The sequence below is a fragment of the Pseudorasbora parva genome, chromosome 4, assembly GCF_024679245.1.
Source record: "Pseudorasbora parva isolate DD20220531a chromosome 4, ASM2467924v1, whole genome shotgun sequence".
In the NCBI taxonomy this organism is placed as follows: Eukaryota; Metazoa; Chordata; class Actinopteri; order Cypriniformes; family Gobionidae; genus Pseudorasbora; species Pseudorasbora parva.
Genome location: NC_090175.1, coordinates 54,721,356 through 54,740,448, shown reverse-complemented (window position 1 = coordinate 54,740,448; position 19,093 = coordinate 54,721,356). Strand labels below are relative to the sequence as shown.

At 38.1% G+C, this 19,093-nt stretch overlaps 1 protein-coding gene across 2 annotated transcripts in view; it reads left to right on the top strand.

Moving 5' to 3' along the window:
- Positions 1-2,067: 2,067 nt before the first annotated feature.
- Positions 2,068-19,093, top strand: part of gpc6a (glypican 6a) — a 248,045-nt gene continuing 231,019 nt past the window's right edge. For both annotated transcript variants that reach the window (XM_067442225.1, XM_067442226.1), the window contains exon 1: positions 2,068-2,509. In XM_067442225.1, the coding sequence (XP_067298326.1) occupies positions 2,353-2,509 (157 nt within the window). In that variant the 5' untranslated portion in view covers positions 2,068-2,352. The remainder of the gene's footprint in view (positions 2,510-19,093) is intronic.

Sequence of the window (19,093 nt, the reverse complement as noted above, 5' to 3'; positions counted from 1 at the left end):
AATCATGTATACTTTTACAAATACAAAGAATCTAATGCGTCTTGATCTGACACATTGGGCAAACAACTGAAATCAAAGGAGCACCTTGCTCCTTAAAAACGGTACCCTGACCAAGCGTCAATATGTGACGAGTTGGGAGTGAGACCGTGTTTTTTTTCTGAACTAAACATGATGCACATGAACATTGTAGAATCTGTAGTATTTGTCAGTGTACAAACTGGCTGTGTGATATTTTCCCTAATCATAATATGATTGACAGTAAAGTCATATGTGACACAAATGGAAACCTCATATGTTGGAATCCTTCCATTTTAAAAAGCACAGATGCATTCAGCATTTATTGAGAAATGCATGGCATTACAGGGACATCTTTATAAAACACCCTTACATACATATTGAAGGAATATGAAAAAGTCAATCAAAGATAAATAGACTGGAAAAGGTGAACTTCATGTCCTTCAGCAGTTTAAAAATTCATAACCTGGGAAAGTCAAAGCCTGATTTGAAGTGATCCTGCTGGTTTTTACACTAGACTGTGTGGTGAGTCACCGGTGAGAGTTTCCCTCAGGCTGGAGCGACTCGAACAACCGCAGGCTCACCAGACAAATACAGCACGTTGATATTGAGGTTATGCATGCATGGAGGAACATTTCTGTCTTTACACACAGAGAGAGAGAGAGAGAGAGAGAGAGAGAGAGAGAGAGAGAGAGAGAGAGAGAGAGAGAGAGAGAGAGAGAGAGAGAGAGAGAGAGAGAGAGAGAGAGAGAGAGAGAGAGAGAGAGAGAGAGAGAGAGAGAGAGAGAGAGAGAGAGAGAGAGAGAGAGAGAGAGAGAGAGAGAGAGAGAGAAATTTAAGTAAATTAAGGCAGCTATATTTTAATCACATAACACAGTTTCATATTTACTATTGCTCAACCTTCAGCAAATAAAGACATAACTAATAGAATAACTAAAGTAAAGTAAAAAAAAAAAAAAAAAACAAACGGTTTGTTTTGTTGAGGTCATGTAAATCGATGCTTTTACAAGCTTTAAAGTAAATGAAGAATTGTATTAACTCTTTAAGTTCTCATTTTAATCTGAACATTATTTTATTTTACACAAATTTTATCTCTAATACTTGTAATACTTTGTGTTCTTGTATGTTATTTTAGTGATTTTGCACTTCTTGCGATCAGTTATTGTCATGTAAGTATAGCTCAAAATGTCTTGTATAAAATCATTTGAATTGCACAAGGAAAGGCCAAACCGATGAACAGATTCGATGATGACAGCTTTGAGTTCCAGATCCAGTCCGTGTTTTCTCTATTCAGATATTGGCCACTGGGCTGTGTGGTTTCTTTCTTTCTTTCTTTCTTTCTTTCTTTCTTTCTTTCTTTCTTTCTTTCTTTCTTTCTTTCTTTCTTTCTTGCTTTCTTTCTTTCTTTCTTTCTTTCTTTCTTTCTTTCTTTTCATATATATATATATATATATATATATGTATATTGTTACATTACATTATGGCATAAAAATATGGGTGGGTTTAAAATATTATATATTTAATAATATACAATTTCACAAATGATACAATAAGTGCACAAACATACAACATAAAAAGTTATTTATAAAAAGGGGTTCTATCGTTCAATTTGGCATGCATATTTATATATTTTTTTAATTATATATATATATATATATAAACATAAATAAAAATGTGTATTTTATATGCCTTATTCATAATAGTAGCATTATTTTTGCAATAGTATTTTTTGAAATATATTTCCCCCTAAATTCTCGTATTTTTGAATCCGCCTTGTTTTTCTATCATTTCAATAAAAGTAGTTTGAGTTTTTGCTTCGGCATCTCCTGAGGCAAAACGCCACGCGCCTCCATGAATCCAGTCCGTGTTTTTCCATGTTGTCTTACACTCACCACTGGGTTGTGCGGTTTCTCTCTCTCTCTCTCTCTCTCTCTCTCTCTCTCTCTCTCTCTCTCTCTCTCTCTCTCTCTCTCTCTCTCTCTCTCTCTCTCTCTCTCTCTCTCTCTCTCTCTCTCGTGTGTAAGAGAGAGGGATAGAGAGTGAGTGAGGATTGCTACTTTCTCTCCACTGACAGAAACACAGAGCAGAAGTTAAGAGCGCGCCGCTCCGGATCTGTTCTGGGGGTTTCGCCGTTCTAACCGCGCACGCGTTCGTTCTGAGAGGATCGGCTGGAGAATTCTGCAATGAGCCGGATGCGACAGAGCGCGTGATTGATCATTGATGAGCGATTGTACGATCGAAACATTTGTCCACCTGCAGCTGGAGACGCCGGTGCGCTGAGCGCGTCTTGTGGGTTTTTGCGCTTTTACGCATCGGCTGGATTTGCTCGCAGGAGGGATGTTGAAGACACCTGTCGTGGTTTTCACTTCTTTATCGCTTCTGTTGTCGCTGTCATGTGCTGGAGATGTAAAATCGCGCAGCTGCAGCGATGTCCGCCAGGCGTTCACGACCAAAGGCTTCAGTCTCCATAATGTGCCACATCAGGAGATACCAGGTGAGGAGGTGCCAACATTACCCAAACTCTGAGTAAAACGGGACTGTTGCATACATGTTACAAACCTACACTCGGGTGGAGAACAGCTTGTGCTCACGCAGAAGGTTAAAGTCCTATTGATCATGAATGGGCTTGATCAGTGATGATTTGTAAACGCTTTACACGTGAACCCAGGCATGGGATTAGCCTATAATGAATGAGAAAAGCTCAATAATTGGTGACTTGATCTTTGAAAACTTTTACCACCACAGTTGTATTCAACACACACACACACACACACACACACACACACACACACACACACACACACACACACACACACACACACACACACACAGACAGCTTTATGTTAATTTGCTATTACATAAACAGAAAGGCACAAAGGTGGGTTACACTTTATTTCAAGGTGTCCGTGTTACAATATTATTACTGTCTAATAATAACTACATGCACGTATAGGGTTAGGGTTAGGAGTGGGATTTGCTCTATGCATAATAAAGTTTTACCAAAACTGGCTCTTGAGCAGATATGATTAAAATGTTAAACTTATGCATATTTGAACATCCAATTTATACTTGGAGAAGTTAAAGTCTCAATCTGACAGCACATATCAACTAACATGCAGGTTTGATCATTGTAATATGATATTTGATGGTGTAATGAGTTGCAGACATTTTGTAAATTATTAATACTTTTATATTGCAAAAGTTTTGAGAGCAAACCTACAATTACATTAATTATTAATATTGAGGTGCTTTTGTATGTGTGCACACTTTAAGTAAAACTTTCTGTATGACCAAATTCAACTGCAGAAATCAGCAGAATCATAAATTAGTTTCTTCTGAAATTGACAGAACGTTACAATGCACCTTTTACTTTACACCTCAATTTACGTTTGCATTATCTCCTTGATTCCCCCACACACGCACCCCACACAAACACACACACACACAAAACAAGCCGGTGTGAGTAAATTTCTAATCTAGCTGTGCATTATTTGCTTGTCATGCTCGGTAAACTCTTCAGTGAGTGTTCCCCACATTGGAAGAGTTTTACAATTAAAAGCCACTCATGCAATATAAACAGCCCCAGTAGGTGGCCCTACTCACTCAGGAGGATGAAGCCCTGTTTAGTACTGGATTTATGGAGTCTTTAAGGCCATAGTGTAGCTTTAATTCATACTCCATGCTGCGAAATAGATAGGGTTTCCCCCCCTTTTGTTATCTGTTGTGAAGTAATCACATTTGAGGGCTTCACCGAGTAAAAGCAGATTACCGTGGCAGGGATATAATGCAGAAGACGAGAGAACGTTTGAAAGGATAAGATAATACAGTCGTAATGTGTTTGATCCCATGCTTTTGCCTTAGAATGACATCTGTTGCTCGTTTAGATGGTTATGATCGTCTTTTTTGTGAGATTGTTGTTCTTTAGTGATAAATGCATAATGATTTGGCCAAAAGCTTGATGGTGAATGAATCAAGAGCACTTGAATACTAGGGACTTTGGTTGCTAAATGAACCTTTGTGTACATGAATACATTTCTAAAATAAGATCTTTTCTCTTGTCCCTGATGTCTCACCTGAGCATGTTGTCTTCTGATCGCTCTCCAAGGGCTCGAGCCCCACGAGCATCTGTGGTCTCCTCGCAGGCAGCGTGTGCGTCTACAGTATGTGAATATATAGACACACACACACACACACACACACACACACACACACACACACACACACACACACACACACACACACACACACACACACACACACACACACACACACACACACACATACACACACACACACACACACACATATATTATTGTATACTGTTGCATCATATACAGTAGCTCATGCAGGAATACTCATGCAAGTCCAACTCAGTTTTGTATTAACAAAAGCAAGTAAAAAAAAAAAAGAAAAAAAAGAAGGTATAGTTCACCCAAAAACAAAAATTAGGGCATGTTTTACTCACCCTAAAGTCATGCGTATATGACATTCTTCTTTCAGGCGAACCCAATTAAAATTATATTTAAAACATGTCCTGGCTAATCCATGCTTTATAATGGCAAGCCCTGAAAAGTGCATCCTTCTTTTTTAAAAGTGCTCCAGACCGATTCTGAAGTGAATCGATGAGTTTATGTGAGAAAAATATCCATATTTAAAACTTTATAAAGTAATATATCTAGCTTTCGGCAGACCACCTTTCATATTTAACTTATAAAGAAAGTTGAATATACACCTAGGATGGCTTGAGGGTGAATACATCATGGGGTAAATTTCAATTTTGGTTGAACAATCCCTTTAATTGAATAGTTTTTACTTCTGTAAATATTTTGACCTTGCTTTTGCATTAACTGTTGAATGTGTGTGTGTGTGTGTGTGTGTGTGTGTGTGTGTGTGTGTGTGTCTGAGGCTAGATTTTGACATTGAAGCTATACTATGTCATACTTCAAAATGTTTGAATGCAACTGCATTAGATACAAAATACCGATGCATTTGACCTTTATTTGAATGATGACGCAAGCACTATTCATGCTAAACATTTCACAGTTGGTTCAATTTGAAATTATAAGAAACCAGTTGCACATGAAGACGTGTATCATAATTTTGCAAAGTTAGAAGCATGCCTCTGTCAACATATTTTGTTGATCCTGGAACATAATTTATATCTGAAAGTTTAATCATAACCATGTCTCTAAACCTAAACTTAATCCTAGTCATAAATAAAGCAGAAGGAAATGATAAGCGACTAACCCTGGTTTTAAACCTAAACTTGACATAAACTGTAGACTTGTCCCACAAATCTGATTGGTTGATTGGAATGTTGATCCAGAAACATGTTGCACTTGGTAAAATCAGGTTATGCCGTACTGGTTAGTGGATCTTGAGCACATCTGACTTGATATGCCCAGTAAAGTCACTGGAGCACCAGCTGATTTGAAGACAAAAATGACTCGCAGTTGGAGAAACCAGCCTCAGTTGGCTTGTTGGTCTCAGCTGGCCAGTAAGATGGTGAAGCTGGAGTGATTTAGAAGGATTATGGACACTTGTGAGGCTATTACTATGTGACCGATCAACTAAACCAGCTAAACAGCTTTATAAGTAGCTAGGCTGGAAGAGTGATGTGACCTGTCTTCAGCTTGAAAAGCTGTAGCATCATTTGTCTGCAGATATAATTTTTTTTTTGTAATTCTTTTAGCATCTGATGCAATGACATTTACACATTTTATGAGTGTGGCGTAAGTGAGCAAATGAACGTACGTTTGTAAAGTGTTCGTCTTATCCAGTGCTTTTCCTCAATTCAGAAATGAGCTGAAATCAAACATGAACATCATCATCTCCCAGCTAACAGGGAACGTTCTCTGAACTTTAGTTAACGTTGTGGCAAGGTTCTCTCAGAGTTATGAACAAATGTTCTTTAAGTAACAACAGTAGAATGTTTGTTCAAAGTTCTCTGGTTATCTTTGCTAATGTTTGCAAAACATTAACATAAAAACATAATTTAAATGCAGAACATCTTTTAGCATCTACATTTTTTCAAATTGAACTACTGTTTTCAAAATGTTCAGAGAGCTTTCAAAAGTAGAATTTAAAGAAATCTAAACTGTAATGATCCCCCTAATGTTTGCATAATCAAGAAAGAAAAAAATGGTTTAAAATGTAAAACAAAACAAAACTGGAGATTATGAACATTCAGATAACAATCAGAAAAGAACTTATTTTTTTTATTTTTTTAGCCAGAACTACTTAGCCCAAAACATAAATATTTATAAAACAAATATACTTGATATTCATTTGCACAGTTTAGGGACGTGTTTCAGAACAAGCTTAATTTGAACCAGACACATGTGGGGATATTATATCAAAGTTGGAGACAGATAGAGCAAATGAAACACAGACATTTAAAGTTAAATCACTCCCTGCTCTCCCTAATACAGTATATCAGTGTCACATCAGACTCATGGGTGTGTGAGCACATTCCACATAACATGGATCATACAATTCCCAGATCATGAGATTAGATTCCTAACTCTGGCCAGAAACAGAGACAAACCCAATGAATCTCTGTTAGTCAAAACACAAACCTGTAGTGAGAAACACTGCTGGAAATCATGTTTTATATGTTTACTTTTCAAAGACATAATGATTTTTAGGACTGTACAAACTGTATATGTTATCCCCTTACACTAACCCTACCCATCACATAGTATGACTTAGTATGATTTATATTATAGTTTCCTAACGGGGACCAAAACATATCCCCACAATGACAAAGATTTCAGAGATTGCCATGTTGGTGGGAACATTTTGTCTGCATAATGTAAGGTTTATCATGACCACACGCACACACACACACATGCACACACACACACATGCACACACACACACGTTTGTTTTTGTGACATACGGGGACATTCCATAGGCGTAATGGTTTTTATACTGTACAAACCGTATTTTCTATCCCCTTACACTGCCCCTACCCCTACCCATCACACACACACACACACACACACACACTGCCCCTAAACCTACCCATCACAGGAAACATTCTGCATTTTTACTTTCTCAAAAAAATCATCCTGTATGATTTATAAGCATTTTGAATAGTGGGGGCATGGCCAATGTCCTCATATTTCACCCTCTCCTTTCAATACCTGTGTCATACACATGTCATTATACACATTTGTGTCCTCATATGTCACAAAAACATGCCCACATGCACGCACGCACACACACACGCACTAGTAAAGTAAGGCTTTTGTCCTCAGATAAATCATCCGGCTGATTAATCACACACGTCTGATTGTTGCTTCTCTCATGAGCTCATTTGAGATCTCAACGGACTGCTGTTTGTGTGGTGAGCACTCAACGGGTAAATCGCTGCCTGACAACACTGAGGTCATCTGGGAAGCATTACATAGCATTGCAGGAACTTCATCAATATATATTTCATATCAAAAGGTTTTCAACTGGCCTTGGACAGTATTGTATGGTCTGTGTCTGCTTCTTCATTTCTACCGATCTCCAAACATTCTGGTCAGAATTTGATCTGAATCTCTAAAACTAAACTTCTGCAGTGATTCAGCCAGGACCTCTGAATACCGCATACGTCAAACCTTAGGCATTGAAGAATTTAAAACTATCTAAATAAAGTTTCCATTTGTTGGAATGTTCAGAATTCAGTGTCATCAGCAATAATGTTGTGTAATTGGTGTTCTTCGATGCATTTATTTGCATACTGACTTGTGATTGGTAATTTTTCTAAATAAATAATAATTTAATAATAATAATAATAATAAAAAAATAAAAGTAATAAATACGGCATTTCAGAATGTTTGTAAACAATCGGCACCAAGATACTTCCGGGTGTCAGAACGCGAGCGGCTTCTACTGACAAACTGAAGAGATCAGCCGGCTACTGTAAACACTTCCATTGTTCAGAACATTGTTGTTGATTAAAGTTGAAACTATGACGAAAACGTGTTGTGTTTGGGGTTACGCCGTCAGATATACAGCAAAAGGTGTAGGACTGTATCGATTTCCTTCAGAAAAAAGTAAATATATCCATAAAATGGAGGCTAAAGCGAGTGGACGTCGTCAAAAGTGGCGCTACAGAGAAGTCTTCTCAAAACGGTCCATCGACAAAATCATAGCAGAGCATAATTATCTTCGGCTGGGTAAATTCGAGACTAATATTAGTAAACTTTATATCTCTTTTAAAGATCGAACTTATTGCCAGTCACTGCCTGAAGTAAAAGGTAGAAAGAGAGACCGAACTTCCAGTGTCATGTACTTATCGAATGTCAATGGAAGTAGAGCCCTGCACGGGCCTCAAATCTAGGCCCTAGCCCGGCCCAGGCCCGAGACGCTGAGGCCCTAGCCCGGCCCAGGCCCGAGACGCTGAGGCCCTAGCCCAGCCCAGGCCCGAGACGCTGAGGCCCTAGCCCAGCCCAGGCCCGAGACGCTGAGGCCCTAGCCCAGCCCAGGCCCGAGACGCTGAGGCCCTAGCCCGGCCCAGGCCCGAGACGCTGAGGCCCTAGCCCGGCCCGTGTCTGACAGCTTATCAAAATTCTCGGCCCGAGTCCGACTGGAGCCCGTTTTTTTTTTTTTTTACATTGTTGCAGTCATTAAAATAGTTCTGTTTTGTTTTTAATGTCAAAGTAGTTCTATTTCGTTTAGTTTCTTTATTAAGTTAATTTAGAAAAATGTTTAGAGCATTTTTTTGTTTGTTAAATTAAAGTTTTAATTTTTTTAAGTGACGACCAAAAGCGGCCAGCGGCCGACAGTGAGTTAACCGCATATTTAATCGATTTAGTCTCTCAAATCAACTCTTGACTTGTCTTGCCTATAATAAAATCCATAAAACACTTCAAGCATCACAATGTTAGTTAATTTCGCCAACTATTACCACCAGTAGCCTAAAAGGCATTTTTGACGAGCTGAGGCAGGCTGATTCTGCTCGCGGCTCTCGCAAACGGAGCTAAACAAATAAAATAAAAAAAGCACATGCAGGTTGTCTTATAGCCTACCTTACACCTACGCAAAATGAATATAAATCCCATCTTCAATTCCCGGGGTATATGCTCATTTAACGGAGTTTACAGCAACGGAAGCAAAAGATTCAAGATGCATTTTATTCAGCAGCTTATTTCAGATTCAAATACCACATAAGAGAGCGCGACCTAAGCGCACTGGTAAGATCATTTAGTCTCATTCATTTTTATTGAAGATGATTGTGTTTTTGAGCATCTAAGACTTATTTTAAGTTTCATTTACGGCCATTTGCGTTGGCTTGCATTAGTCATTTGCGGCGATGCGTGTTGCAGCACCATCATATCTATCTGACTACAACATATATAGCCCATAATACATTGTGACACATAATGAAATTTTCCTGTTTGAAAGTCTGTAGGTTAACATAAATGCAGATAGGCCTAATTGTAATAATAAAAAACAACATAATTATCGATTTTGAAATATTAAACCATTCAATACAGAACAAAATATTCTGTAGCCTTTTGCCGTCAATATGGATATGGTATGGGCCGGCTACTGCCGACGTTGTCTTTGCTGTATCAATAGGCAATATATTTATATTTAACATGAAGTATAGGGCTTCCCTGTACATTAATAGCAGCAGACGCCGCACGGATGACACGCAACAGAAACGCCACGCTCACACCACGCTTGCAGTGTGTCTCCGGCCTTAACTCTAGCAGCTGCGCTGAAGAAACGCGCGCTGCTGCTGCTGGCGCGGACTCTGAACATATGCTCTGAACACTGTGCGAGCCATCTTGACAGTCGCGTTAGCTATTATGGTCTCGTGTTGTTTCCACCAGCGCAGAACTCATTGTTCCTTTTAATTGATAAAATAAATATAAAATGAAGGAGAAGCCTAAAAAAAGGTCCGAAGCCCAGCCCGCGTTTTAGGCATGACGTGAAAATTGGCCCGAAGCCCAGCCCTTGGGGCGTAAAAAATACATAAATGCAGGGCTTTAAATGGAAGAAATAGGAAAAGCAAAACATAGTTGTAGGCTGATGGATGATTGATGCGTGACCACACTGGCTTCATCATCACCGTGAGTTTAGTTTGAGTGAATGCCTAACGTTAGCGGGGTAGCGCTAGTCTACAGCACGCTATCCTTTTGACCGTCAGAAGCTCACGTCTGTGCCATCTGATCTGACCCCGACGGAGCAAAAGAAAACCATCATACTTTTTTTTTTTGTTAGATAACACGGAAATAGACCATCTACGATAGCCTAACGTATTGTAAGTCAAAGAGCAACAGTCACTAAAATAACTACTTAATGTAGGCTGAGGCTCATTTAAAAATGATGGTAGTAGACTAGCGCTACATCTACTGGAGCAAGGTTAGGCATTTCATGTATTGCTGTCTCCTGAATTAATTAATCAGTCCCTCAATAATCATGTTAACTATGTCTGAAACCTAAGCAATTTACTAGCGTTGCCATAAGAACGCGTCAGCTTTTGCCACCCGGAAGAACTTTTATTACTGTTGTGACGTCACGGTGAATTGTCGTATAATTTGATCAGTTTTGCGTAGGTGCACTCCATGTGTCCTGATCCACTTTTGCCAGTTTAAAAACGAGAAAAATGGTCTGAAAGGGTTGTGCCTTGGCATAACTTGCAACAAATCAGATTTTCATCTCCCATTCCCTTTAAAAAGCTAATTGTGCTTAAACCATGGAGAATTCACTATGGTGGAATATACAGAAACCCTCAACCTGAGGAGTCAGTTTAAATACATGTGTGTATTTCCATGATTGTTTAAATAATTAGCCAATTTCATTCATCATTACTGCAAAGTACAATAGGTCATTCTGATACATGCAATGACCATCCACTATGACATGTAGGCATTGTTATATTTATCTACACAATAATACAATTTTACATCGTAATGCTTTTATTTTTAATAGTTAAACATGTATGTGTGCTGCTGCACGTCCCTGTGTGTGTAATAATTGGTGTATGTGTGTTGTGCACCCGCCTATAGGCTCATATTACTTACACACCCTTTAAATAACACAAAAAATACTACACTTTTGACTTTTGAGCAGGTTTTTGTTGGTCAATAGTGCAGTCATTTTCAGTTCCTAAAATAGCAACACGCCAACAATGTGCCTGAACACAACTGGTTTTCAGACTATAGGCAAAAACAGATGGACACGGGTACATTTGATATTAAACAACGTGGAGCTAAGTCATGAAAATGAGAACTGCGTCGGTCTGAGACTAGCAGAAAACACGTTGTGCCTGATGTCACATTGTGCCAAGTGTATGATAGGACCCGAAGCATTTAACATTTAACAATCCATGTTGTCATTATATTACCATAAAAAAGTAACTTACACTGTTAGTGGACTATAGAATTACTCATGCTGAGAGATGTGAGATTTTTCCCCTAGCACTGCTGCTGCTTTATTAGAGCCCAGGACAGTTTGACAGATACTAAATGGACTTATTTTGCTGGAGGATGGTTCCTCTGTCATATCATAGCATTTCAGCAGCGCTTCTCGCATGTTCAGCAAGATCTTCGATGCGGCTCCGTGTTTAATATCACATCCACCTGTGTCTAGGGCAGCGCTGTTGATCCCATCTGTCTGTTCCTGTCTCTCTGCTTCACTCTTCACGTCTGTCGTCTAATCACTCTGCTTAATGAAAATCTCGGCTCTAAATGTCAGGAGCCGGTGCAAAAGGCTTTGATCAGTGTCGTGTATGTGCTCGACTGTTTGTCCAGCGCCGGCGGATTGAACGACATCCATTTGCATTCATTACCAAACTCAGACCCTGCTCAAACAGAGCACGGTTCGCCAACGTCGTGCCAGTTAGGAGGTGAACAGAGGTACAGAGAGAGAACATGGAGGGGAAAAATGCTAATTTATGTGACAAGAATGAATTATGCTGCCACTGTCATCAGTACCAGGTGAGGAAGCAAAGCGTTGAATACATCAGAGGAATATTTATGTGGTCATGTATTCAAACGATTAAACAATGATAAATGACAGAAGTTTTGTTGAAATGGAAAGAGAAATAAAGCAATTGTGCCTTTTCTGAGACAGTATATACGATATATGATGAGTATATGTGTGTGTGTGTGTGTGTGTGTGTGTGTGTGTGTGTGTGTGTGTGTGTGTGTGTGTGCAATAAAAACTTTTAAACTTTTTTATAAACCAACATTAAAATAAAATGAATAAAAACTGTATTAACATATTTAAAAAGATAATTTGCAAATTGACTCAAAAATACAGAAGAACAGATAATACAACATTAAAACATTCAAAATATTAAAAGCATAATATTAAATTAATTATAAAAATATGTCAATGACACTAAAATAGCAGTACAATAAGTTTTCATTTGTCAAGGTTAGTTAATTTCATTAGTTAACATGAACTAACAAAGTACATTAATTGTATCAATCTTAAATGAATGTTATTATCAACATTTATTAATAGGTTAAAAGTTGTATCTGTTATGTGAGCAAACATCAATATGAACATTTTATATAACATTAACAAAGGTGAACAACTTAAGGTTAAATATATTAATACAAAGAAATGGGAACTTATTATAAAGTCTGCCGAGGAGATTCCTGTGAAATAACATCTCATTTTATTTTTCTTAGAAATGGCCATTGACTGTGCCTTAAAAACTATCCATATGAGGTGCGTAGTCCAAAAAACTCTTCGCTGATAGAGTGGATGGGTTTGTTTGAGTCATTCTCTAAGAAAGAAAACCTTACATGTATTGGAAACTATGTAAGGGTGAGTACATGATAAACTGTCCCTCCATACTTCATTATAGAAACATATTCCAGTCCAAACATGCTTTCATTTGATATTTTTCCTCTCATCAGTGGCAATGGAGAATGTACTATTAACTCGGGGGCTGAATATGGCAGAAAACTCTGATTTCTAGTCTGGCAGTTGCTTGATGTGAGGACTTCTGGGAAATCCTCCTCCAGAGCCTCCAGTGATGTTCGCAGAGACAGACAATTATTTATAGATTAATGTATTTATATCAAAGACAGTTCCTGTTGTTCACTGAGTTGCAGACGTGATTATTATCACTCGTCTAAAGGTCAAATATTGTTCTCACTATTATAACTGCCAACACTACAGTGAAAATTGGCTATTCGCGCGTCTTTATCTATTTACCTCAGTGGAAATTCATCATTCATTTTTTTATTTTTCAGAAATCATATATAGTCTTTTCAATGGAACAATCAATTCCATGCATCCTTCCTGAATAAAAGTATCCATGTCCTTTAATATAATGTGGTTTCAAGGTCAGTACGAGTTTCTCTCTTCCCCTCTGATTGGAATGTGTGGCAAAAGTTCATGGACTAGCTGTAAAGTTACCTAATATGCATTTTGGTTTATTTATTTTTTTGAATCCATGTACACAGACGTTGTCATTTTCAGGAAAAATAATGATTTCAAGTGACTGCATCTGACATTTGAGAGTAATAAACCGTGAGCCGTGGCATGTGTAATTGGTTTTTCTTTACGTCTCCCAAATAATCCGAGCATAAATATTCCGCAAACTAGCTGCTGCCCCCGAGGAGAGAGGCTGTGGAAAGCACTTAATTACTGCTAATTAGGAATACTAACACGAGTGCATCAGGTGCTGTACACACGGCTCTGGATTAGATGGTGGCAGCAATATTTATCCCTTCAGAGGGTGCACCGTCACACTGGAATTCATAATTCAATATTAATAAAGCCCAAAGACATGTTTTTATTAAATGACCAAAGCTCACAAAAAGACCATTTACATAAGTTAATTATTTGGACAGCTTATTTTTGCCACAAAATGTCTGAATTTGATTAATAGTGCTTGGAAGGTGAGCTGCATTAAAGAGGCGAGCCGAACGGCGCCCTGGAGAGCGTTCAGATGTACAGGAAGTAATGAACGCATTAATACTCTGTAAATTGACTGGTACAGGAAGTTGTAGCTCGGACATAAGGTGGTTGGACGCGTGGGCGAGGTGAGAAGCCAGCGCTTTGTTTTCCCTGTCAGTCGTGAGATGCTGATAGCTCTGCTTTCGTGCCTTGCCGTCTCCCCCAGAGCAGCAAGAAAACCAACACCACATTATTCCAGCGTTGCTTGCAGCGATTGTAGTCACTGTCAGCATCATTTGGGAGTGTTGTTGTTGTTTTTTTCCTCCAAATCTTCTTATTTTCTTCCTATTGTTTGTTTTCCTGCAGTCTGACTTTGTTATCTGTGATGTTCTTTAAAGCATTTGATGTCAGAAGAACTACAGATCAAAACCAGCATCACTATTACTGAAGTCCGTCTATCTGTCTGTCTATCTGTCTATCTGTCTATCTATCTATCTATCTATCTATCTATCTATCTATCTATCTATCTATCTATCTATCTATCTATCTATCTATCTATCTATCATTATTTTAAAATCCATCCATCCATCCATCCATCCATCCATCCATCCATCCATCCATCCATCCATCCATCCATCCATCCATCCATCCATCCAGGAGGTGTTCAGCCAGAATAGCTACACTCGGGCAAGTTTGTGGTGAGTTTTTACTAAATTGAAAATTGGTGTGAGATCCCGAAATCCCGAAAATGTGCCGATGGGAGTGTAAAGTTATGCGTGTGATCTGCTGATGACACACACAAATGGAAGAACAGAGACACAGCCAGATCATTTCCATTTGGACCAAAGCAATCTAGCAGTTAGCTTAACCAGTTTTTTGGGCAGTAAATAATGACACAAACGCTAGTAAATCGACAAGTGCAAACCTTAGTAAATCACCATGCACAATTCATTTATATCCTCTCATAAATGTTGCGCCTGAAAGAGAAACTTCTACATATGCATATGCAATGAGATCTGCCAAAAAAATTACCCTGTCCACGCCTTTTCAGTGCTAATTTATAACTGCATGTCTTTAGTAAATGCTGACAGTAGTTTTTAATGTCAAAAGGGTTTGTGCTGGTGCAAGGTGTTAGTAAATGTTAGGTTTTTTTTTTTTTTTTGTGCAATGCTAAAATAATGTGGTAAAAGTAAAACGACAAAAGAATATTATTTTGGTGCACTTGTTTACAAACGCCAAGCGATTGTGTTTTTTATTTCTGAACACAGAACATCATTAATCACGAGGGTTTAAAGGGCAGCTCTGACATCTAAACCGTGTGATACTTGGCTTTTAGATCCAGATTTGTTCAAGCTACATTTTATAGCGGCGCTCTGCAAAATCTTGCCAACTTGCATTTATGGGGAATTTATGGAAGTATCACCTTGGCTGACCCGTGCTCCTCCTTTATTAACGTTGGCCTGCAGTGAATCACTTATTGTTTCATTTCCATGCGGCATTAGTCGTCTGCAGTGTTGAGCTTTGAAACTTCAGGCAATCTGCTAGTTTGCCAAGCTGCATGTTTCTATATTTAAGATAGATGTTTTATATATATATATTTTTTTTTTAAAATATAATTTAAACAGATTTTACACACTTATTACAGCATATTGAATATCACATTATTTAAGGTATTGTATATTGCATTTGTCTTCAATATCCCACAGCCCTAATATTGTGCATAATTTTAATATTTATGTCTCATTTATGTTGTATATATATTGATTCACTGAGGTATCGGCCAATCGGCTAACCAGTTCTGGCCGATAAAAGCAATTATTTTAATTATTGGCCATGACCCTATGAATCACTCATGAGAAAATCAAACAATTGGTATCATTATCAGTAGATATCATTCTGCAAAATAAGCTATCGTTATCAGAACAGAAATTTAGTATTGGTGGTTAATTTCTTCTAATTTCTGTTCACCCTGCGATAATTAGAACTTTTAGTTTAACATCTTATTTCTCCATGCCTAGCCAAGTTATAAAAAATTCCCCACTCTCCCCGATCTATTTTATATTCCTGTCCGCTTTATCAAAAGCAACACTGCAGTTAAAAATAAGACTGTCTCTTAAAGACTGTGGCTGACAGTAGAGCACGTCTGTAAAGAAATCCATTCTCAGTGAAGAGAGAGACCTGTGAGCGTTTTCAAGTCTGACAGCGATGGGTCAGAAAAGCGATGGAGAGATGCGGTGGAAACAGAAGCGAGAAGGACTCCATCCAGAGCGTTTGGACTGACAGCAGTGCGGCGGTTCCTCTAGAGCTCCGGCGCTGTTGTCAGGCACTTCATTACACACCAGTCAGTCTCTCAGCTAGGCTTGGCCTTTAGAAACCACATCAAAACACACGCGTGTGAGATACAGAGAGACTTTCTTCATTGATGATGCAGAAGCCGGTCAGACCACAGGTAACAGGGTGCGGCTATAGCGGCTTCCAAAAGTATTTGGAAACTAAAGTCGACACTTATAATATACGGAAGGCCACAGCTATTCTTTCAAAGCGCTGAAACTCACAGTTGATTAAAATACATGAAGTAGAAAATTGAACATGACTTTCAGACTTTTTAAGTGTTACTTACATTACCTTTCCAAAAATGCAAGATTTGATGCATTAAATTGATCAAAATGACATACATTGATAATGTAAAAAAAGACCTTGCAAATTCTATTTTTAAACAAAAATTAAACTTTTGTTTTTGCTTTATATACATAAAAAAAATCCAGAAAATATGAAGAAGCACAACTGCTTTGGACATTAAAAATAATCATAAATGTTTCTTAAGCACAAAATCCTCATATTAGAATGATTTCTGAAGGATCATGTGACCCTGAAGACTGGAGTAATGATGCTGAAAATTCAAGAAATAAATTACATTTTAATTACATTTTTTATCAAATAAATGCAACCTTGGTGAACAAAAAAAAAAAAAAAAAAAAACGTAACAAACTTTACCAGCCCCAAACCTTTTCTGGATGTTTTCTGGATTCTTTGATGAATAAAAAATTAAAAAGTTAGTTTATTTGAAATATAATTTATAATGTCTTTTTTTACATTATAAATGACTGTAGTCACTTAGTGAATTTAATGCATCCATGCTAAATACTAATAAATAAAAGAATCTTTAGTGAAAGGGGACAACCAGACCATCAAAGAACACACACACACACACACACACACACACACACACACACACACACACACACACACACACACACACACACACACACACACACACACACACCATTTCAAATAAATTGGGTGAACACAACAAACAAAGTTCTACGGATCATTTCTAAACAGGCAGTCTCTTGGGAGTCCTTGAAAATTGAGCTAATCAGAGCCCCAACAGGAAGTGAAGGCATTTTCAAGCTGGTAAGCCAACAAAGGTTTAATCTCTTACACCTAATTAAAGTTGTAATGTTTATGTGTGTTCTGTGCTGTGGTGTGACACCTCCACAAGAAAGAGATCTTCAGCATTAATGAGCAAAGTTGAGGCTGAATTTGTGTGTCAAACCGGCTAGAAGGCCTCAATGGGAGTCTGATAAAAACATTGTGTGAAAGTAGCTAATGATGTGCTGAAACACGCTGCTTTAAACACATTTACATTTCATTTATTGCATTTCATGACCATATTTTAATTGAATATGCATAGAATGTTAGTACTTTCAAAAACGCATTTATCACTACAGGGACATTTCACTGAATTTGTGAACCCTTGTTACTTTTTTTCTCAGTGTTACAATGCCTGTTTAATTTCAAATGCATATGATTTAGTCTCATTGCAATCATGATTTAATTTAATTTATTTATTTAAGAAACAGGGACAGCATACAATAAAAATTAACCTCAAAGGGAGAGATGCATAGTACCGGGTTTTAGCTCAAGAGCTAATTTTCACCCGTAGTCCCTGGGCAGGCTGATGTTAAGCTACAATATATAAACAAACATGAGTAATAAGATTTACACTTGCCAAAAAAATAAATAAAATAAAAATTGTACAAACGTTCATGTTCACACCTTTCACATACTTAGACCTTAGAACACACACTTACACACATATCTAGTCACATTTATTTCCCTTCAGTGTATTAGACCGTTGTGAGAAGTTGTGTGCTACCAAAACTTTTCGACCTTTGCATCTACTTTGCTTTATTTGTCAAGACACTACACTGTAAAAAAAATATTGTTGCAATTAGCTGTCACAACTTAAAATGTTGTTATAATAAGTTTCCTGGATTTACCTTGAGAGAACACAAATATCTAAGTTGTCTATTATAGGAGCGTACAGTTACGTTGAATAAGCATAAAACTTTAAGGCCGAATGAACCATTTAAAAAAAATGGAAATATACACCAACCAGGCATTCCTAATATTGTGTTGGTCCCCCTTTTGCTGCCAAAACAGCCCTTACCTGTCTGGCAGCAAGATGTTAGCAGCAGATCTTTTAAGTCCTGTAAGTTGTGAGGTGGGGCCTCCATGGATCGGACTTGTTTGTTCAGCACATCCCACAGATGCTCGATTGGATTGAGATCTGGGGAATCTGGAGGCCAGGTCAACGCCTCAAACTCGTTGTGCTCCTCAAACCATTCCTGAGTCATTTTTGATTTGTGGCAGGAGCATTATCTGCTGAAAGAGCCACAGCCACCAGGGAATACTGTTTCCATGAAAGGATGTACATGGTCTGGAACAATGCTTAGGTAGGTGGTGTGTGTGTGTTAGAGTAACATCCACATGGATGACAGGACCCAAGGTTTCCCAGCAGAACATTGCCCAAAGCATCACACTGCTTTACGTTTTAACGCTTTAAGAAGTTTAAAAAGTTACTTAAAGCTACACTGTGTGATATTTTCCCCCATCTAGCGGTGTAAAGGTTCATGACCATCCAGTGAATAATAGGTTCTGTTCCTCTCAATTCTGATTTCGTTTTAACTCCTACGGTGGCCGATTTAGTCCAAGATTAACATGGCAATCCCTCTCTTCACATTCGACACGGTGCTATCGAGTGTTAAAATCGCGAAAGGCGAAGCTTGAATTTACGGGTATGTCCCTCTTTGGCTAATGTACTTTCAAGATGGAGGGGCAACATGGCGACTAACATTCGAACCCCTCACCCGTATGTATTTTCAATGGCATAATATAAACTTGCGAGAATACTTTATTACTTGAAAGAAGT